This window comes from Calidris pugnax, unplaced genomic scaffold, assembly GCF_001431845.1.
Source record: "Calidris pugnax isolate Ruff unplaced genomic scaffold, ASM143184v1 scaffold273, whole genome shotgun sequence".
In the NCBI taxonomy this organism is placed as follows: Eukaryota; Metazoa; Chordata; class Aves; order Charadriiformes; family Scolopacidae; genus Calidris; species Calidris pugnax.
This window is the reverse complement of record NW_015094508.1, coordinates 4,208,986-4,232,759: the sequence shown is the minus strand read 5'-3', so window position 1 is coordinate 4,232,759 and position 23,774 is coordinate 4,208,986. Positions and strand designations below refer to the sequence as shown.

The 23,774-nt window shown below is 41.3% G+C and overlaps 1 protein-coding gene across 1 annotated transcript in view; it reads right to left on the bottom strand.

The window, feature by feature from the left end:
- PDE8B (phosphodiesterase 8B) overlaps positions 1-22,542 on the bottom strand; it is a 78,010-nt gene extending 55,468 nt beyond the window's left edge. The window contains exon 1 of the mRNA XM_014964956.1: positions 22,231-22,542. Within this exon, the coding sequence (XP_014820442.1) occupies positions 22,231-22,542 (312 nt within the window). The remainder of the gene's footprint in view (positions 1-22,230) is intronic.
- Positions 22,543-23,774: the final 1,232 nt, after the last annotated feature.

The following is a 23,774-nucleotide window of genomic DNA, read 5'->3' as shown; positions in this document are numbered from 1 at the left end:
TTCAAGTCCCACTTCCATGATGGGTTGTGGGGGGCATCCTTCCAGGGCTCTGTGACATCAGTAAGAGTCTGCTGGAAGACAGTTATCATATTTGAAATTCCTCCCGGAAATTCACAAAGGAAGCAGTTAAATATTTTAATATGTGAATATTGAGGAGTTTTCCACAAGTTACTTCTACTAGAAAAGGGCAATTCCTTTCTCTTCACTCAATGTATTGCTGGCTGTGGCTGCTGCTTGTTGGAGGGCTGTTTTAGTTCTGGGAGATTTTCACAAGAAACAGTGTATTGTCAGCTAATTTAACACTGCTGTTACATTAGTAAATAACCTACCTAGTTTCTTAATGAAGGAGAAAATTCTTGTTATCTTGTCTTCCACTGTTATATCTAACAGTTTATCTAACATAACATATCTAACATAACAGTTATCTAACATAACACTGTTTATCTAACATAAACTATGCACTGTTTTACAGGAAGTGAACATATTAAGACTGAGCTGAATTCATGGGTTCTCTCTTGCCTTCAAAACCACTAAGAATTAATAGTCTGAGAGTAGTCAAATACTGTTTTGCAAGTGCTCGCATAGGTATTTAACTCCAAGAGTTAAAAGTAAGACAACTTTTTGATTCAAGGCATGCACTATGTTTCTACCATTTCTCCAACACAATTCAATGCAGATACTACTAGCTGTCAATATCAACCTTAAGCTAGGGTGGTTAGCAGGCTGCTTCTTCAGAGATGCATGATGGATGACACCACTAGAGCTTTGGCTTAGTATCATCTCTTCTTATTTCTTATCCCAGGTGAGCATGGTTGGAAGGAATTTCTTCCTGGTCCAACAAGGTCTATTTATATCTTCCTTTGCCAGCTACTATAAAGCACCTCAGCCTAAAACCAAAATTATATTCCTCTTGCTGTAACACAGGGAAAAAAAAACAACTCACAACAAAAACCCAGAACAAATGTGTTCTGATGATCACCAGTCACTTATTGAAGTTTTCTGAATTGTCTTGTACTTAGAAGAAACTCAGCTGTGAACTTTGGTCTACATTTTACAAAAGTACCAAAATAAGCTCTAGAAAAGAATAGGGTACTCCTCGCTTTCTTTGAAGACATAATGTTCTCTGACCCCACTCGTTCACATAGCCAGACGGTGTTTATTTCACAACTCTTCTGTCTTGATTGTTCGTATCTGGGGACAGGCAGCTGAAGCCAACTAGTTTGGCCTTTTAATTAAAATTTTAACATCCCCAAGATATGTCTTAGAACCATACCTAAAAGCTCTATTAAAAAAACTACCAAAACCCAAGAACTCCAAAATACAAAGTACAACCACCAATAACCAAAAATTAAATCTTCCCAAGTTTTCAAGATAGCAGATACATATGTGCACTTTTTCCATTACAATGTAACATTGAGTCTAAAATCCAAAAATAGCATTTGAAATATGTCAAAATTAACTATTTGCTATTGATAATTTTATCAAAAACCCAGACAGAAGAGTTACTCCCAGAGCAGACCCTACTGTCTCAAGTATCAAAAGTGAAGCTGTCTCCATAACTAAAGCCACCAGCTCAACACCATCCATTATTATAAAGCTACAGATCATCGTCGTGAAAATCTGTGCCACGTCTCACACTAAAAATTGTGCAGACAACAAAAATCAAAACCAAATTCTCATCAAAATAAACAACTCAGAGGCTTTCATGCTGACTGAATGACCACAGTTAATTAATTTCATTTAAGTTTCTATTTTAATTCTCACAAAGCCACTGCAGACAATCCAGACAGCAGCAGTACTGTGTGAATCTAAGACTCTGACATGGATATCTGGACATCACCTTCTGGGATGTGCACAGTGCCTTGCCCACTGGTGAGTCATAGAATCATAAAAGCATAGAATTGTCTAGGTTGGAAGGGACCTTTAAGATCATCTAGTCCAACCATCATCTAACTGAGCCACATGGATGTTACTCCAAACCAGCATTTTCACTCTCTGTACTTTGTCATTCAAGACGAAAGTATTTATGAAGCTTGTATCATCTATTTAGGTTACAAATCTCAGAGGCAAAGATCACCTTTCACTTTCATAATACCTTGTATAAGAGGGCACACAGGCTGACTGATCCTATAAGCCCCACTCACACACAGATGAAGAGTGAAGAAGAGTAGAAATAGTATTTAGACAAAGTGGGCACAGTGGCACACATGAAGTAGTCAGAGGAAGGGGAAGCTCTGACCCAGAGAAACAGAGAAGAGAGTGTTAGATGTACCTGAAGTATTCATGCCTCGCAAAAAGTAAGAATTGCCCTGATAAACCTGAAAGCTTAATTACCCAGTCTTACAAACTTGAATATAGTCACTTCAGTTTCACTGCCCTTACTCATGTAAATTCTGGTAGTACCAGAAAATCAGTACCTTATGGTAGGGTTTAACTTTTGCATATAGTTGCAACCCAGATAAGATCTGCAAAAGTATGGAAAGAAGACAGTCATTCAGCTGCCTTGCTGCACCAGAAAAAATTACTACTCACGAGATAATCATTTTGGTATTACTCATCACTATTTCCACGTTGTGAGGGGAAATAATTAAAATTGTTCTGGAAAAAGACTTCTTTTGGACATTTTATTCCAGTCTTAGCAAGGAGAAGCACCATGAAATTTGAGTGTGGCTTTCCAGATCCAGCATTACAAGAGTCTTGCCAGTGTTCTACAGAGAGCTCTTACTGCTACTCCAGATTTTATGTACTGTCATCTATTTGAAAAAAAAAAAAGTAATTTTAGTCCACCACTAGGATCATCCATCATTACCATGTATTATGCAAGTCACTACTAACACAAACCTGAGAGCACAAAAAATTACACTGTTATATTCTCCACAAAGAGAATGTACACAACTCTCTCACAAATGTCTCAGCAACCAATCTTCTCCCATGGTTTCTGCATATGCACGGTATGAACTTCCACACCTGAGAATTAAAACCAGAAGTTCTGGCCACTGAATGCAGTGTTAACTCTCCCCAAAGAGTAGTAACAGTTGCCTTATATTGCAGAAGCTAAATTCTGTGCACCACAGCCTCAGTTCGGCAATCTGTTTATTTTTATTTTATGAGCAATATCACTGGAGACAAAAAGAGCTTCTTGGAGAATTAAATGTAGCATAGCTCAAATGCTCAATATTTTGCATAATTAGCAGCTACTAAGCACCAGGAACTATATACATATCATGAACTGTAGGAGAATATCAATCTCCTCTCCAAGAGATCACATGGGCAATTCAAACCCTGAGACTTTCCAACCACCTTTATTTTGAAAACCTCTCTCTGAAAGTCATAAAACATTTTATTCCAATTCATTGACAAGATTTTCACCCACAAAGCTTTTGTAAGGCATGATCTCTTTGTTTTAGTGATTAGACTTCGTTTAGGATTAAACTCAGTATTACATACAGCTCCACTGTTATGCATAGATTATTCACAGTCCAAGACTACAGTCCAGGAGATTACAACAGAAAAATATATTGCCAGAGTTCTCCATTGTATATCTCTCTTATATATCTCTTTATTTTATAACTGCCTTTGGATGGGCTCTGCAGGGAAATATGTTGTATTTACACTTAATATTGTACTCATTCACAAGTGAATATCACAATATATAAAACAGTAACTTCTACGAATTTCTTGCTGAGTCACAATCAGTTTTCAAGGAAGTTGAAAAATACTTGATTGACATAAGTTTGGGGAAATGAGCTGCCAACAGAGCAGGGAAAGTGATCTGTGCCATCATAGTCCCATCATATTGGCGTTCATGCTGAAAATCTGTGCCAGAGTTGTATGGAAGAATAAAGACATTGAGTTACATTGAACAGAAGAAGTTACATTGAACAGTATCATTTTACCAAGCTTACTGGGTCACTCTAACATCAGCGTTGATAAAGATGTACATAATAATAAAAGTGATTTTCTAGAGAAAGTAGACTCTATCAACCTGTCCTGTACAAGACTGATGAAAGGCATTTGTTGGGATGCCGCAGGCAAACCTATTAAAAAAGTTGCAGAAAATGGGGTGAATAAAGAAACTGCAAGGTAAATAGGGGAGCAGAGAACCTTTATGGCAGGAGTTGTAGAAATAGGCTGAAATTCAAATTACATGAATTACCACACTGTGTACTTATGTATGTTGCTGTATGCTAGAAGTTTCTTAGCTGAATACAACAGAAAAAGCAGGGACGGCAGCTTAGGATTCTCATCAGTAAAGTCAGAGAGGACCAGAAGTTAAAACTTTTTCAAGGCTTTGATGAAGTTAAAGGGGTTACAGAAGGTGGCTTCCTACAATTACAGGAGCCAGCTCTCTGACCCAAGAGTCTTTTCCAGAAATTGCATTTTACTTCACATAGCAAGTTACCATTAAAGCTTAAATGCTTCCCCAAAAGTAAAAGAGACCTTGGGCTGGGGGGGCTTCTAAAATGTTACACCTGTAACGTAATGTTTGTAATTGTTACAGTCATTGAACAAAAAAGCCCACTTCTGGGCACACACAAAACAGTCAGACTAGCTCAGTGGTCCATCTGCAGGAATCTTGTGATGAAGCCATAACAAGGTACAGATAGCACTGAGTAGCACAAGAGCATCACTGATTATTTCAGCTATGGCACTGCAAATATGCTCCTTACAGAACTTAGTCGCCAAGTCTTCAGATCTGCGTAACATTCTTGGAACAAGAAATTTTCATATATGCAGCTCTTCTTGGGGAAGAAGAGCTTCCTTCTTAGACCTTTGTAGCAATGCAGAGCAAACCAACTGTGCTATATTTAGCTGCCAGACACAGGTTATAACCACCCCAAGGCAGTTTTAGACTTTCTGAGTGCATTGACCCTGCGGAAATGTAAAGTCAAACCGGTGCTCTGGTTTTTCCAGTCAAGCTGGATAGTTCTACTCCTGCACTTAAACATTTTGCTAAGTCAGGCTTCAATGGAGGCCAGGATTGCAAACGCATAACAACCCATGCACTGGGTCAAATCAAGCCACCAAACCAACAACAGTCTCTGAGAATGGTCAGCACTGGACAGTAGGTACAAGACCAGGGCAAGCATATATGTTTCCTGCTGCATCCATTCCCCACTGCAGGCTTTAGAGATCTCCAAAACAAGCAGAAGCGATTTTTGAGTTATTAATCCTCCAAAGGTCTCCCTTTTACTTATTTTTGCAGTGTCCTGGTGAACTCATGTTAACGTGCTCCATGGAACACTACCTCCTTTTTATATATATATAGCTGTAAAGCAAGGTACAGTCTGACACATTCTGTAATTTGCAGTCATGTTTTTCACAGAAATTGCCATATATCAGGTACAGATTACTCAGAAAACTTTCATTAAAAATAAAGCAAAGCCATTTTTAAGTCCTCAAGGTAGATAAAATCATAATTTTAAATTCAGTGTGAATCAGCAAACCCCTGAATCTACGGTAGGTCTGAGACACCGTCGCTGGTAGCCTTTAAGGCAATTTAACAGTCAGCACAGTCAACTTACCTTACAGAGAGATCTGTTCTGAAATGGGAGTTTGCCTTGAGTATTGTAAAAGAAAAGTGGCCTTGATACACCAGTTATGTGCATCTTGTCCAGTGATGTATTTTTTTTTCTCCTACAGAAACTGAGAATGCTGCTTCTTAGGTCCAAATAAGGATAATCTGATTTCAGGGAGACCTTAGGAAAGGAGTGCCCCCAAGAGTTAGCATTAAAATGAGAAAGAAAGTTGTAAGTAATTTTGCTAGTGACAAGAACTGTGGTAAGTTTATAGAAGCATGCATTGTTGACCCATTTCAGCATCAATTTTTAAAAAAATGTGCAATGAATGCTGAAAAATGCTGAAAAAGTGCTATTTCCAGTAAAAGTCTGAGTGCTGGGTTATGCTTAATATTTCATGTTTAAGGAGTTTCTTGCTTTTAATTGCTTCTTAAGTTTTAATTGCTCTCACAACTTCCAGTAGAGAGGTACACATATTTGCAGACACAGTTCTTCCCGTAAAAGTTCTAGTGAAATAGGTTTGCATTAACTGGAGTTTTTATATTACACTTTATGAAAACAGCCCAAAGAAATGCACTTTGTCATTAAAAAGAAAAATTAAAGAAGTTACTCCCCATTTGGTATTTTAATGTCAATCATGATGTATGCAGAAATATTTTTAAATGATTCAGTCACTCTTACCACATTTAAAATGTGATTGTCTCAAAACACCACAAGCCAGCTAAGGAATATACATTTGGAAGTTTACAGAGGATAACTAAGAGCAACTCTATGCACAGTTCCCATGTTTTTTTTCCTCCAGAGTGGCATCTTCCTCTGTGAATTGGCAGATAATTCTTCCAGCCAAGGAGGCAGCTAGGAGCCTGCTCCCCCTTGGTGACACTGCAACAACCTCTGTGGTGGCACAGGAATCCTCGTGGCAAAGCAGGAACTCCCTCTGCAGCCAGACATCTTGGGGGAGGCAGAAGCCACAGCATTAAAGACATCAGGCCATCTCAGAACTTGGGACACAGAAATCTCAAGCTGATTTCCCCTATATCCGACTAGAAAAAAAGTTTACCCTATTTCTGCTTAGTTATCAGTCATGTTATCAGATGAAGAAAGTGAAAATATAACATTTAAATAGTAACCTTACCTATGTTTGCAGCAAATAAGAACTATTCCTCAATTTCTTATGCATGCCAGTAACTTTAATTGAGTTTTTCTTTGTTGCATAAGGTACTTGCTATAAAATGTAAGGAAATTTTATGTAGGTTCAAGTAACTAGACTATACTACGAACCAAGTAATTTCACTGGTATCCTTGGAAGACTAGTGAAGATGCTACGAACGTGTACAGAAATAGAATAAATATACTCTACTTGTCAAGGATTTATAAGTGAGCTCTACTGAAAAGACTAATTCTGAGAAAATGAAACAGCTGCAAGAGGATCTATCCTATTTAAGATGACTTGGTTTAGTGATTGTCTATGCTATTGTTGAAAGGTAGACTGCAGACACTTCCATCTGAGATTGTTACACAACTGAAATGTATAGAGCATGAAGCAGTACAGAAGTCTCTGAATTTTTACGTACAGCAGAATACACATGATTGACTGCCATTCACTTTACTTTGCTGTTGCTGACAGTAATATCAGGTAAGCATTTCATTCATATGCTTCCTCGTATGACTAGGATCTCCATGAAAAGAAGCATAACTACAACAGATCAAGTAGCAGCCCTACTAGTCTGATTTAAAACCTTGCTTGGCTTCTTTTGACTGATATGGACCCAGATGCAAACCAAGTCAGAAACCATATTTATTTTAAGACAACTTGCTAAAATCTTCACCTTAGTGCTTCCACTTTAAAGGGAGTGATCTTCCATTTCCATATGTACTCACTGAACACAGCTGCAAGCATTAAATACAGACAGCTAAGCCAAACCTGCAACAACACAAATGATGTTATGGATAATAGTAAGAAGAGTAAATAATCACTGGTTTTATTTTTCACCCTGAATTTTGATCTAACAATGCAACCTCTACCAAAGATTCAAAATACATCATTGCAAAAAGTAAAAAAATCAAGTCAGTTACCAGATGAGGAGGAAGACCAGCAGCAAGCACTGCAATGACATTTGTGGAGCCACTGGGCCTTTGTAGATCTGGTCCAGTTGTCCAAGGCCACCCACTTGTCCTTTACAATAGTAGGACAACTGAGGTGTTTAGATACCTGGTCAGGCCCTGTAGTACAAGGCTTGTTGTGCCTCAGCAAGAACTATGAGATCTTGGTCCTACACCCAACCTCAAAAGCATACATCTTTGGCCTGTGGTTAGGGGTAGTCGGTGCAGCCAGCTGCTGTGAAGCATATATCCAAGCTCCCAGTGCGTGTTTTACAGCTGATGTTGCTGTAATCACTAGCCCTCGAGCTTTAGTAATTTAAAATTGGTTTAAAACTACTGTGGGTATCTCTATGTGATAACGTGCCATTGGACCACCTGGCCGCAGCGTGAAGTTATCAAAGTTAGCGTTGCCAGACAGAAATTTTCCAGCTGGACCCTCCCAGCACTAGAAGTAAAGCCCTTTGAAGAAGCAGTAGATCAGGTGGACATTTTTATCAAAATATAACCAGAATCTGAGATTGACTATAGTAAGTTCTGATTGACTTGCAACATTTTTCCAGAATTTTATCTTTGAAATATTTCTCTTGTTGAAGTGACATTTCTAAATAAGCAGGAAATCCAGTTCCCACTAATTTCCCATCAGCATACATGTCAGTTGCCAAGCAAATTTCTGACCAGACAAGCTACAAAAGTTTGGAAGGAGTTTAGAGAGGATGCACAGAAGACTATCCCGCTTTCTGCTTAATCCTGTGACAGGCAGCAGTGAAAGTTCTGTTTAATTTCACACGTGTGCCATGATTTTTTCCTGTCTATGGCATACGTGCTGGTAGCAGAAAAGAAGATGTGCCTACTGTTGTCAGACACTCATCAGTTTTGATAATGCTTGGAACAGACAAATAGAACTGTTTTCCTCCAGAGGGAGAAAGAATGTAACTGGTCATCAAAGAATGAATGAAGAGACTTGGCAGCTAGTAGACACAGGAACTGTGTCTAAACTGTGAACTGTGACTAACAAGCACCCAGAGTTCCACACATTTAAATGTATTCTGCTTTGATCTCATTCTCAGCCATGGCAACATCTCTACAACTGGTCAAAAAGGGGGAAAAAAACCCAAAACAACAAAAACTGCAGGGGAGATAGCAGAAGATGTCTCACCCAACCTGCAGACAAACATAGAAGTATGCATACAAACATACAAAAAGATTGCCCATCATCCAAACAGGGCAGACTATTCTCTTCAGGGATCCTGTGCTAAAAGAACAAGTGAAAAATAAAAATCCTGTGAGGGAGAAAGTGGCAGATCAGCAAAAGGCAGCAGTGGGCAGCACCGACATCTCCAAGTGATGCAAGTCTGGTGTGTTGCACCTAAGTTTTGCCACTACCTGCTTCAGTCATCAAGAAATGTTGGGTATTTATCAGAGAGAGCTGGGAAGAAGGCGTTTGTAGAAGCAGCATTGCACATTCCAACTACTAGCTACAGCTCATATAGCTAAGGGCTGTATGGGAGAGATGTTGCCAGCTGTTTTTGTCCCTTACAGCCCATTAATCAGAAAAGGAGTTATCAGGGCCCAATCATCTATTTCTATTGAATTAAAAATGAAATATAGAGAAATTTTCAGAAAATTTGAAAATTTGAATAGCCTCTTCCTCATTGCTATCACCCTATCTGAAAAAGGCCAAATGTTCATCTCACTGGTGTCAGCGGAATCTTTCCAAGAGTAAGATTTGCATCCTAACATACGGAGTGGTGACTTCTGAATTTGGCCATTTTTACCAGACTACGTGTATGAATTGAGCATTTCTGCACTGGGGCTGGAAGTGCAAAAAGCTACAAAGTTTTTACTGCTGTATCATTGAACACTGCTTTGTATTTTAAGCTCTTTTGTTGCATTTTGGAATAAAATGCTGTTCTTCCTTCAATTACAAGAAGTGATACAGAAAAAATCCTGAGTACTTTTGGTAAGGACCTTAGAATAACCATGTTTATCTTCTTCTGGTGTTCAGTTAGAAAGTTAGCTCTGTTAAATGTTGTATCCACAATCACAGTTAACCTGATCTCTCTCCTAGAAGTTTCTGAAGCACACAAAAATTTATTGCTGCTCTTCACCACTCAGATATTCCTACATCTGCCTGATGGCAGTATCTTGTAGGAGTCGCTCTCCAGTCCAGACTCAAAGATGATCATATATGTCTAATATCCATTTTACAGCATGAGTAATACAAACTGAAACACCTTGCAACTGTGAGCAAGTTGCCTCCATTTTCCTTCATCTTGTTCCACTGGATCCTGTGCAGCTATACCTCTCATGAGTTCCCAAATACAACCAAGGTATGTTGAAACAATTCTTCACTCAATTGCTGTTTAATAGACTATATGCCAAAACCCGAATATGTATTTTAAAAAACCAAAACCAATTCGTAAACATACACATATTTCAGGCTTGGATAGGTAAACTGCATTATGTATTGACACCAGAGGATAAGCGTGAGCATGGTAGTTAAGGGTCATCCTTTCACAGGCAACCATCTGCATTAACTATACAGAAAACCAATGTTCTCTGATAAGACTTTACACGCAAGCTACAGAAGTACAGAGCCATTTTCAGTTTTAAGCTATCTGCAGCCTATTTGCAACCAAATGAAAAATAACAATAAATTGAACATGAAAGGGTGGCCTTAAAGGAGTAACTTTCAGCACAGCAAATTTTTCAAATCTAAGGCAAGGCCACAGATGTCTTCTAGCTCTAAGGGGAAAAATAATCCTTGATCTAAAAATAGCCTCTTGTATAAATCTGGTGGAACCCATGAAAACGATTCCCTTCTTTGAAGATGATTCATTACTGAACTCTTTGAACTGTATGGATGGTCCCTAAGCCACTAAAATGCCAGAGGGCCAAAATAGATCTGTATGTGCATCGGCTGCTCTAATTAATGCGTATCTGCAAACAGACAACAAAGGAACCTTCTGAGTCGATAGGGTAGGAAAGAAACAAACACATGTAAGCCAAAATTCTAAAACTGTTGGTTTGAAGTGTCTTTTAAAAGATTTTCTCACTACCTGCTAGTTTTTCTTCCTGAACTCTATAAGCATGTGCTGGGACAAAAGGGTAGATATTAGAACAAAACCCAGTCAAAACACAATGAAATACAAGACTTTATTGCACATACATTCATGAGGGCCCAAACCCCACGAGCTGTGAACAGATCTAATTCAGTGCAGGATCCTACCGGAGTTCATGCAATATTCTCACACTTGCTGGTCAAGTGTAACTGATCAGTCCCATTAGCTTTTATGTTATTGATAATTTGTCAAAGCTCTCTTCAGGACAAGAAGACTCTCCCAGCAAACTAATTTATTTTTTTTTTCCCTTTAAAGAATATAGAGCTTGCACTCTGTTATGGTTTGAGAAAACCCATAACAATTTATTGTTGTTTAGACAATTATTCTATCCGATAGACATCTACCCGGTGTCCCCCCCCCACCCAGAAAGGGGAATTGGGGAACACAATGAAACACAAGGGTTGAAAAATAAATAGATTTAATAGACTAAGACTAAATAATTAACAATAATACTAAAGAACCAGTATTAATCCCAATACTGATATAAGATACAGGAATGGTACCCAGCCAATTCTATCAGCAGGAAGCTGTGCACTCCCAGCAGGGACAGCAAATGTTGGGGACTGCCAGCGCAATGGCTTCAGGAGGAAGGGAAGGCCTCAGGGGTCCAGCACCGAGGGAAGGAGTTGTCTGGCCCCGCCGCCATCAAGGGAGAGAGAGCTACGCAGCAAACATTCTAATTTATATTGAATGAGATGTTCATGGTATGAAATAATCCTGTTGCCCAGCCTGGGTCAAATTCCTAGGCCTTGCTCCTCCTTGTCCCTGCGGCTGGCAAGGCTCAAAAACACTAAGACCTTGAATCCCACAGAGCCTGGCTGGCTATAAAGTAAATATTTTCAGAAATTCAGACACTACAGTCTTCTAGAAGTGCAATTTTCCCCAGCATTAGAAGAAAAGTTAGTCCTGTGTCTCTCAACACAGGACACACTCACAAACAGACTGTTAGTAGTCTTCAATTTGCCTAGACAAATATTAGATTCTTCTCTCTTGCTCTCAAATATTAAATTACATAGATTTAGAAGGGGTCCTCTGCTGTTGTAGTGGGATGGGAAATAAAACCATGGAAAAGCATGGACTATTAGGTGACTTTAGGCAGCAGTGGATAGAATACTACAACTTTGTAACACAGAACACCATTATGCACTTCTTGTTGCAGTGAAACTGATGCATGATTGAATTGTTTTAGAAGCTCATTAAGGCTACCACAAATGAACTCAAGAAACAACATGTTCAAGACAACTGCTACAATCCACAAGATTTCTTACCACTGAGTTGCAAGCTACATTTTTCTTCTGTAGCTCTAAGATCTGGACAGATATCACTACATTCATATATCACATCTCTTCAAGACTTTCAAGTGTCACCAGCTTCCTGTGCCACCAAAAAATATTTTTCCCCGCAAACACCTCTTACCCACATGCCCCTTCAGACACATTGCCTTTGGCTTAAGTCTCTTTCCTGGTCTCCTCCAGCCTATAGCAGATGTTCCTGCCACAAGCACCTAACTAAGGCTAGATTGATTACTTTCTTTTCACTTGAGCAATGATGTCTCACTCTGTTTAGCTGATCTCAGACCTTCACTTCATCTGTCCCTTCTCTAACCATCCACTACACCCTCATAGTACTCTAGTTGACCTTTCTTATGTCTGCAAAAACCTCCAGAACAAAGACAGCCAAAGATTTCCCAGGTTTCCATCAGCAAACTGCGGCTGCTTTCCAGAGCTCCGTGGGGACAGCAGCACAGCCCAGCAGCTAAGCCCATTGCAACACACTCACAGCCCACCCTACCATGCCCGCGAGAACGTACAAAATCAGAACTTTTGAAATGTCTTACTATTCTTGCCTCCCTCCTCACCTATTCTACGAGTCGCACAACTGCCTGGCACATAAACACAGCTCTAACCATTTAACACATGTGAATGGTTTTATTCTGAAATGGAACATAGCACCCTGAAAGCTTGTGTTAAAAGTAACAGGGGATAGGACAAGAGGAAACAGCCTCAAATTGCACCAAGGAAGGTTTAGATTGGACATTAGGAAAAATCTCTTCATTTAGAGGGTTGCCAAGCATTGGAAGAGGCTGCCCAGGGAAGTGATTGATTCCTGGAGGTATTTAAAAGATGTGTTGATGTGGTGCTTAGTGACATTATTTTGTGGTGGACCCAATTGGCAGTGTCATGTTAACCTTTGGACTTAATGATTTTAAACGCCTTGTCCAATCTATACGGTTCTATGATTCTATTTCCCAATATAGTTAAACAGCTGTTTAGGAACCGGCTTGCTTTGTGACAGGAGGAAGTAGTGATTCATGAGGACAGGACTCTGGAATGGATGGATTTCAGGAAAGTGGCCTCAGAGCTAGAGGAAGAGAAACCCACAACATCCAGCAGTCCAGGAGGGAGGGGACTCATGGATAATCTCTTCAGACTCTCTCAAAACAGGTATGAACTTGGGTGTCTCACGTCCACCTCATGCTAGCCACCACCACATTACCACCTACCCAGGGGTCTCTGAGTTTCAAAAGAAATTTGATTCACTTTGGAAATGAACACAACAGAAGTTAAAGCCTTATTTTCACCCTCCTTTTCTGAAAGAGATTTCTTGCATTTCTGTCTAGCAGATGGCTTAATAAGTTGCATTTCATAAATTGACACAATTATTAAACATAACTGCAGGAGAACAATGATCATTGACAATATTCAAGTTTACAGTGCCTTCAGGCATCCTTCCAAATTTGCAACAGGAGAAGAAGAAAGCCTCTTTTGCTGTCCCTATGGCAAAATGGCTGACCTAAGAGCAAAGGGAAACTAGAGTGCTGGTAGCAGCTCCAAAGCTAACTTCAGAGACCTTGCGCCCAATTCCACATCGGATTAAGCTGATTTTTTATAGCACTAAAAAGTACACCACTGGTAAGTATATCACTGTTTTGATTAAAACATGCATAAAACGAGCAAGGAATTGGACACCGCCCTTCCAAATATAAACAAATCAATTGTAATTAAATCTAACGGGTTACAGCTCTACATGCAAACTGGCTATGAGCACAGTTTGTCCTAGGCTTATAAATAGCTGTTGAATAGCTTGTTTTCCAATAGATGCCTTGCTTCAAAACTCCATTCCCCCCATTTCGGCTCATTGCCTTACCTCACAGTGGACATTACTGACCCTACTAATGCAGAGTCTTTCAGCTAACTGTTTTTTCTTTGGATTTCTTATTTATACATAATTCCATAATATCTATATCCACGCTCACACTTGGCCACATTCTCTGGGCTGTGTGCTGCAGCCCAGATCTTTATAGTATCTGCTCCACAGACATCTGCAACCAACATTGGTTCAGTTTTCTCATCCTTTTAGGAAGCAAGCTGCCTCCTCAGATTCAATATGAATCCAGGGCAAGAGATCAATTAAATCTACATCCAAATTAGTTCTGTATTTTCAAAGTGAGTAACTCACATTATTAAAAGCTTAATATTGAGATTGATTCATTTAGCTGAGGGGCTTCTCAGCATAAATCTAAGCCTTACCCTTTCTATATTCAAGATATGAAACATTTGCTACTGGATGGCCAAATCAGTGGGTGAAGATATACAGAGATTTTTTTTTAAAATTTAAACAATTCTCCAGAGTAACCCTCTATTCACAGAGTCAGAGGTAATCCAAAGGAACAGAATGTCTCTAATACATTATGTTCTTTTATAGCTGACAATACAGGTGAGAAAGACATTTATAAATAATTGGATGCTGAAGGCTGGGGCAGTGGTTGACACAAATGGTTGACCTGCAAGGAAAAAATAGAGCTCCTGAGCAAATGGACTAATGATCCTCTCAAGCGAAGAAAGTTACCTGCACTAGACACAACCTCTCACCATGCCATCTTATTCAAAATTAATAGTATATCTCCAGGCAGAACTTCTTCCTCACGCAAACGGAAAGGTGACTCAAGCTTCACAAGCCAAAAGCACCAGTGTTTTGGCAGAGTATGGGAGTTCCTACAGAATGAGCTCGTCATACTTTATGGTCTGTGAGAATTTCCCCAAAGAAGATGCCCCCAGAGAAACAAGGGGACAGTCAGCTGTTGCTGACTTGCAAGACTGGTGACTTACTGGGCTAAAAATGCACCTACTAAACTGGGTCAGAGGGAGACACTACTACACAAGGGATCATCAGGTGGCAGTAAATTCATGCCCTCAACCACAAAACAATGCACTTCAAGCACACATGCTACGTTCCACAATGCTCTGTACAGATGCTTTGCATCTGTAAAGGTGACTGTTGATTTTCTGAAGCCATAATCCTGCTACCATTTACTTATTTTGAAGTCAAAGAAATACTGGGTTTGGTTGCCATGACAACACTCCCCCAAAAGAGTTAAACTTTGCTATACCATAAAACACACCCTATGTACCACACAGGTACATACAACCTTCACTGAAGACAATTTTAGAAAAGTTACATGTGCATGAAGACAATTCTACACATTTCACATACATCATGCATTTTTCATTTTGGGCTACACTGAAAAGCCTTGTAACTGAGACAGATTTGAACCTTTAAAAAAAATAAGAGGAGTGACCAGCAGCCACACAGGAAACACAGGCAGAGAATGATCTACATGGAAAGTAAAATATCCTGAGATCTGGCAGCAGTGCAGGTGGTGCAAGAGTACAATTTAACCCAAAGCACAGTTTCTTTTCCATCTCTGGCTCCCCTTCACACCACTACTTACACTTTCACCAAATCTTGCTTTCCTGGACTTGAATTTTCAAGCAACAACACTTTTGAGGTAGTACACAGACAATCCAAAATGAGAATGCAGTAGTCACACAAATAGCATGGCTGCCTTTTACTATGAAGATTTTAATTAAAAAACCAACAACCACAATAAAAACCACCCCACCCCCAACTTCACTTCTTTTTTGTGTATAGGACTGAGGCTTATGAATGTCCCCAGCTCTGGTTGCATTAACCTGACAACTTTACCCATTAGCACACAACATTTCAGAAATCACTAGGATCTAGCAACAATAATCCTTTTAACTTCTAAAGATTTTAGGTATCATTACACCAAATTCAGGACTACTATACAGAACATTACCAAGTTATTGAAAACACACACTTGCGTTACTTCTTATTTCAGGAATGCCTACACTGTAAGATCCAGCCTGGTACAACTACCTGATCTAGGAACCTATGGACATATAAGAGGTACAACCAACCTGTCTCGAATAACAAACCCCTGGAGAAGTTGAAGGACTCTGACCAGGAACAGGAAACATTTTTGTGAGTCAGGTGCTTAAATGCACATTACAGCAAATAGATCAAGCTTGTCATCTCGATGTGATAGATGTCAAAGACTCGGAGGGGCACTTAAGCCAGCTGAAAGGATATATCTACAAGAGATGTTTGGTGGCCTTACCTCTGTCTTAGACTACCTGCAGAGCAGGTGTGATGTTTAGTTTCACACCCTAAACCTGCTCAATTACTTTGCTTAGTCTTAACCACTACATAAAGTATGATAGACAACTGGATTATTCATCACCTGGAAGAGAGGAATGGGAAACTATGTGCCCATTTTCTGTATCACACACTAGTCATCATTAAGAACTCTCAGCTGCCGGAATTCAAACCTGTCTCCCACCTCCCAAGAGCATGCACTATTCCCCAGGGTATATGGCACAACCTCTCAGCTTGCATTATGTCTTTCAGCCATGTGGTCAGTTTTATTTGAAATCCCTCTGCTCTGCATTCCGCACAATCATGGAGTGTTAGAAATTGTCAAAAGTTCCACATCAAGCTCCTCAGAAGGTAAGACCTCAGAGACTCATCTTGTGCATAGCAAATGGTACAAAGTAGGAAACAGATGTTACTAATGTTCAGTTTACCTCCAACTATCTGGTATTTATACTGAATGCAGATATTCCAAAATAACTTAGAGGTGCACGTTGAGACGCCTGTTGACTCTCAATACTGAAACAGTTGAGGCTTGTTGGTGTCTTACAAGCTTCCAATGCTTCTCTTTTCCTGTACAAATTTAGTGGGAGGTGGAGGGGGGGGGGAACACAACACAACATGAAGATGTATCTTATGTTTAATGACATAAATGCCTATCACTCAGAACAGTTTTGGAAGTCCAGAATGTTGTGTGACTCAATACCAAGTGAGTTTAACCTACCAGGCTGCTCTGTTTCCTTTGCCAAGTGGTTTATTATTTTCTGAACAAAAGTTTTTCTCCATTCTACAACACTTCTCCTGTCAAGCATTGCTTAGGAGCACAACTACAGTGCTTGTTGAAGTTTACTTGCACCATTTGAAGGAGGAATAGAAAGGTCAGATACAGAGGAGAAAATCTTTGCAAAAGCCATTTTAGTATGTTTATTTAAGAAGTCTGGGCTTAGTCCAAGAAAACCATTTTTCTACTAGCAATTTTCTTTATGGTAAGTTACTCAGGCCAGCACCTCTCAGAGAACAGCTAGCCTAAATTAAAAAGGCTCTGCACTGTAACATAGTTCAACAGTTTTTGGCCTGCCCAAATTTTTTTCATGGAATAGAATAGTAGGGGTTGGAAGGGACCTTCGGACATCACCCGGTCCAATGCCCCTGCCAAAGCAAGTTCACCTAGAGCAGGCTGGACAAGAACACATCCAGGTGGGTTTTGACTATTTCCAGAGAAGGAGACTTCACAACTTCTTTGAAACTTTGTCTGTCACCATTGCAGCCCCAAAGTATGCTCAAGAAGACTCTGATGTCTTAGGTGTCTTATTGGGTTGTGAAATGGAACTTCATCACAATAAGCTACAGAGTTGAGAGGTTTCTTTTCCAAGTTACCCTAAATCTGGTATGTTCCACGTTCTACAGAACGTTCTAGCAGCCAGTTGAATAGTAGTACACTTCAAGCAAAACGAGAAGTGCAAGAAGGACAGTGACTTTTTTTACACATGGTACTGCTTTAAAGAGAAGAACTGTATTTGAAATCAAGTCAATGTGTGGTGTTACATTTCTCCAGGACCCATGGACCTGATGCAATTCTCTCAGTACCTGGATTTCTCAATGTTTTCCATAGGACCTTGAATTGGTGTTTAGCAGCATCTTTTTCCTTACTCCACCAGATATAAAAAAAAAATCATAAAAGCTAGGACTTTGAATTATTGGGGTGCATCCTTCTCCTCAATGCTTCCATCTTGGAACACAGACTAACACTGGTAAGCTATACTGTCCCATTGTATTTCTTCTTATTTCTGAGCTTTGCTTCTAATAATTATTTTGCTATAGAAAAACCTGAAAACTGTCAAAAACTGTTCCAGTGTGACTGACTTCCAAGAGAGGTTCATAAACAAGTTTTTCTCTTCCACACAGAACACAGCATAAGAACCAAACCATTACACCTGCTGTTCTTGTCATTTCAAGAAGAAAAATGATACAAAGTAATCAATAGAAGACTGCAGCGGGTTGGGGTTTTTTGTCTTCTTTTTTCTTTTTTTCTTTTCTTTTCACACTGAGCTATGTGTTAGCAGCCTTAAAACTTGTTTATTTTCATAGTTTTTCAGTTTGGCTAATGTTTAAGCATCAAGATGTTCAAGAAACAGCACATCTATGCATGCACTTTTGCATAGGATTTGTACTTGGTCAAAATCAAAAGATATATTTGTAAACATAAACAAGGTAAACTTTTATAATCTTTTCAAATCCTCCGGGAAGTGCTCAAGCAGCTGTTTACTTCTTGCTAAACAGCCGGTGCTATTGCACTTCAGAACAGGCAATAGTTGAGCAATGGGTCAAGCAGCCATTATACACTCAATATTGTCTCATGCTGAGTGTTACGCTTCAGTGACGTAAGCTAAATGCCTTGTATCTTTATATGAAGCTGATGCAGGGTTTGAGATATTGATACCGTTTGCTATTGTGATACTGTCTGGTTTTATTAAGAAGGGAACGTGGGCAAGGAATGTCTGGTTTCTACTTGAGCGTTGCTGACCAAGTACCTTGTCACACACTGTATGTCTGGGCAACACAAACTGTGGGTCCTATTCCAGATTAGAGTGCAGATGCGTCTTATAATACTTAACAAGCCCACTTGAGACCTTTGTCAGGTAACCTGTAGATATTTGTTGCCAAGCTTTTGAGATCCACAAAGAAACACACACACGATAGAACTGCTGAATAACCATAACTCATAACCAGAGTGAGCCGGATGCGACCAACATATCTGAATGGTCTGAACAATTCAGAACTTTTCATTAAGGAAAAGAGAAGAGAAGAAAATGAAGAATTGTTTCTATAACACTGACCTCACCCCAATGAATATAGATTAGATGGACTTAAGTAAGGTTTGGCTAAGCCATACATTTTAAGTGACTTGGGATCGAGTTTGGGTTTTTCATTTGAATTATATTGGGTTAAAATCATTACAGGCTGATTTCTTTTAATGCCAGTTTAATATTATGCTATAGATGAGTTTAAAACATTGTATAAAGATAGGGTTAAATGTAAATAATGCAATACTTGATTGTGTAAACAAATAAACAGTTTAGGAGAGAAAATTAAGACAAACAAAGCAGCATGGTTTAAGTGGATTGAATAGTTACACCACTAACAGCCATTTGACCTGTGCATTTGTTTTGTCCCCTAAATACATTTAGATGATATTTCAACACAGCTAACACATGCAACCAAGCACTACTGCAGCTAAAACCATGTAGTCTCACTAGACACTTTTTCCTGTACAAAATAACTGGTATTTTTCTAGATTTTTTAACTTCTATGGAAATAAATATTGTATAACTTACTATTAGACAACCGTATTTCCATATTTTTCCACTTCTTATAGCCATCAGGTATCAACTATTTTGCCTTGATGATAGGTCCATAATAGTCCACCCTTACTTTGGTCAGACAAATACTAAAGTATAATGTTAACCTGCAGGAAATCATGCCAGAAGTAGCAGCAAGAACAGAAGTTCTAGGAAGTTTAAAAAAGACATAAAATATTTTACAGATCTTAGTTCTTATAAGAATGGAAACATTTCTACTATATCTATGGAAACATTTCTACTATATCATTAAGGCAGTTATTAAATAAAAAGCCTCATCATTTCCATTAGGTGCTTGGGACTCTAAAACTCTAAAAAGAACTGAAACTATCCAAAGTAATATTGTAGTGCTAATTATGAAGTTCAAAAACATCTGCAATACATTCACTTTTTTTTTGATATCTCAAAGAATTATGCAAGAATTTCTAATTTGCTCTCCTCTACATTAAAAAATAAGTCATATTTTGTCTTAAGTATTCCACACTGAAATGTAAAAAAAAATATCCCCAAACCCAAGAAATACAACAATTTTTTACTCCAGTCTGCTCAGTCTTTGTGACTATCACTGACTATGCAGGTTCTGCTTCTGAGTGATTAAAACAGTTGATGCAACGACAGACAATTCTGCATGTTTCTCAGCATCTGAACAAACAAACTGACTATGGGTTGTGGTGGTGGGGTTTTTTTAAAAATATAGAATATATTATATTATTTTATAATATTTTTATAATATTATAATATTTTGATTTCTTAATTATATTCTAACAAAAGTTTATGGAATTACTTTGTGACAAGATACCCTGTGGTATCAGTATGACAAAAAAGTAACCCAAAGTGCAGCTGGGATCATAACAGAATCGTAGAATGATTTGGGTTGGAAGGGACCTTAAAGATTATTGAGTTCCAACCCCCTGCCATGGGCAGGGACACCTCCCACCAGACCAGGTTGCTCAAAGCCCCATCCAACCTGGCCTTGAACACCTCCAGGGATGGGACATCCACAAGTTCCCTGGGAAACATGTTCCAGTGTCACAGTGAAGAATTTCTTTCTAATATCTAAGGAGTCCCTCTCCATCTCTCCTGTAGGCCCCCTTTAGGTACTGGAAGGCTGCTGTAAGGCTGCTGGAGCCTTCTCTTCTCCAGGCTGAACAACCCCAGCTCCCTCAGCCTGTCTTCATAGGAGAGGTGCTCCAGCCCTCTGATCATCTTCATGACCCTTCTCTGGACTCAATCTAACAGGTTCATGTCTTTCCTGTACTGAGGACTCCAGAGTTGGACACAGTAGTCCAGGTGGGGTCTCACAGGAGCAGAGAAGAGAAACAGAATCACCTCGCTTGACCTGCTGCCCATAATTCTTTTGATGCAGACCAGGATGCAGTTGGATTTCAGGGCTTCAAGTGCACATTGCCTGCTCATGTTGAGCTTCTCATCCATGAACACTCCCAAGTCCTTCTCCTCAGGGCCTCTCTCAGCCCATTGTCTGCCCAGTCTGTATTTGTGCTTGTGATTGCCCTGTCCCAGGTGTAGGACCTTGCACTTGGCCTTGTTGAACGTCATGATGTTTGCGCAAGCCCACCTCTCAAACCTGTCCAGGTCCCTCTGGATGGCATCCCTTCCCTCCAGCATGTTGGTGTCATTGGCAAACTTGCTGAGGGTTCACTCAACATGACACCATTTGTTTTGGTAATAAGCTTTGGAATAAGGTGAAAGTGGGGCAAAATTTAATTCTTAGCAAACTTCCATGGAAACTAATAAAAAAAATCTATTAAGGAAGAGAAAGAGAGGGAAGGACAGAGAAAGGGAGAAAGGGAGAAAGGGAGAAAGGGAGAAAGGGAGAAAGGGAGAAAGGGAGAAAGAGAGAAAGAGAGAAAGAGAGAAAGGGAGAAAGAAATTCCAGAGCAATCATCTTTTTTAACTGCCAAACTTGAGTGAAGATGTTGATGAGGAGGTTGTAGGAGTGGCTGCCTTAGCCACTGAGAGGGGGACCCAAGCCTTGCAGATTTGGAGTGAGATGACCCTGCAGACACCCAGTATCCCTAGCCCTACACCAGCAAGGAGTATTGGTCCATGTGTGCGAATCACAGGCATTCAGTTCTCAGCTGAACATCCGTGCCCGGCAACAGTTAATTTTAACTAGGTATGGGGGGAAGAAAAAGGGATGAAGGAAACCCAAAAGCAGGTATGAGCTTTTTGCTGCTGAGAATCAAGCGGGGGAGGATCTTATTCCCTCCTATTAACATCTCTCCCAGATGCCCACTCCCTGCCATCAGCCACAAAGCTTGACACAACCCCTTTCCCCCGCTATAGCTGCAACTCCAGGAGCCACCTCAGCTCGGGGCCACCCCGGAGCCACTCCGGGACTGCGGGGCGCAGGGAGCCCGAGGAGCCCGGCGGACGGCGCTGGCCCCCGGGGGGCTCCAGGCGAGGCGTCCCCCGGCGTTTCCCCCTTCTCCCCCCCTCCCCCGCAGTAGTGCCAGCCTGGCCCGGCCCGGCCGCTCGCAGCTGCGGTGAGTCAGTGGGCACCAGGGCAACCGCTCCAGGCAGCTGCATCCCGCCCGCCCGAGCATCATCTCCCTTCCCGGCGGAGGCGGGGGACGCTCTGGCTCCGTCCTCCCTCCGCCGAACCGGGGGCGTGGGTGGGGGGGCACCCACCGGAGAGTGCCCGCGGTTTACCTTGACGCTGGCGTTGCTGGTCTGGGTCTCCGCCTCGATGCCGCAGCAGCGGGGGGTCCTGGCCCGGGCGGAGGCGCCGGGGTCGCTGCGCTCTTTGCGGCGGGGGCCGGCGGAGGGCGGCGGCGGCTGGCGGCTCTGGTAGGCGAGGACGGAGGGGATGGAGTCGGCCGCGTCTGTCTTGATGAAGAGGCCGTGCAGGGTGGCGGCGCCCTGCGAGACGGTGGTGGTCTGGTGGGGGGAGTTGGACTCGTCCGAGTCCCGGCAGTAAATCACGCCGCTCTGCGAGACGTGGATGCTGGGGGCGCAGCCCATCCCTTCCCTCCCCTCCCCGCCCCGCTGCACCGCCGGCGGGCCGGCCCGCTCCGCTCCGCTCCGCTCCTCTCCGCTCCCACCTGCCGCCCGCACGGGATGCGGGGCCGCCGCCCCTGCGCCGCGCACCCCGCGCCGGCACCGGCACCGGCACCACCCCCCCCGTCGGTGGCGCTGCCCCGGCCGCGCCCGCCCATGCGGCGCCTCCCCGGCACCCCCGCCCGTCTCCCCGCGCCGACTCCGGGGACCCCAGACCCGTGGAAGCCCCTTTCCCGCCTCTGCAGCGTCTTACGAAGCGCCTGCCGCCACCGGGTCCTTCAAGCGGGGGGTGGAGGGGCGGAGGAGGAGGAGAGGGAGGGAGGAGGAGGAAGAGGAAGAGGAGGAGGAGAAGCAGCAGCATCGGTGGCGCAGCCCCCTCGCGACCCTGGCAGAGGGTCTGCTTTCGAGCCTTCCGTACGTACAACACGACACCCCCACCCTCACCCCCTGGTTGTTTCAAATACTTTTTTATTTTTTTCCCCTTCTTTTTTTTAAAGTACCTAAAAATATTTGACAGTCAAAATGCGCCTACTTTCCTTAGCCATGGATAAGCAAATCTCGATTGTTTTGGGGGACTGCAGGGAAAATTCAGAGCTAGACAGCACTCACTTCAAGTTTCCAAAAAAAGCTAGGATTGTTCCACAATTTTTAATGCTGTTTTTCAACTAACCCTATATGAAAAGAGAGAAACTGCCGTTTTAAGCTATATGTCTGATAGCTGCCAATCCCCGTTTCCAGTCCTTGGGGAGATAATCAAGCAAAATATTTAATGCTACGGAGATTTACACACCTTCTTAGCTTTCCACAGTGAATAGTCTCATTGACCTGGCTGAAACTGACTACAAGGTGTAAAGCTAAACATACAGGGCTTAAGTCTTTCCAAGATTTTAGTTTAAATCTCTCTGTTTTCAATGGCACATTATAAATCCTTCAAGAATTAGTAATGTCATCCAAGCAGTATATGGTCCCTGCCTAATAAAGCGTTTATCCGATGCCCAGTTACCAATGAACAGTTATGTATACACCCCCTTTTCTCCCTGGAGTGTTACCTGATGTTTGATTGCTGTTTCTCCACCTAGTTTTTAGTGAGTGATGTAAAAATACCAGCAAAGTGAAGTACCATTGGTGCGAGGATTGTGACGCCGAACACCAAAGTGCTCTGAACATGTTATTTTGGGTCCTAATACTCCTAAAGC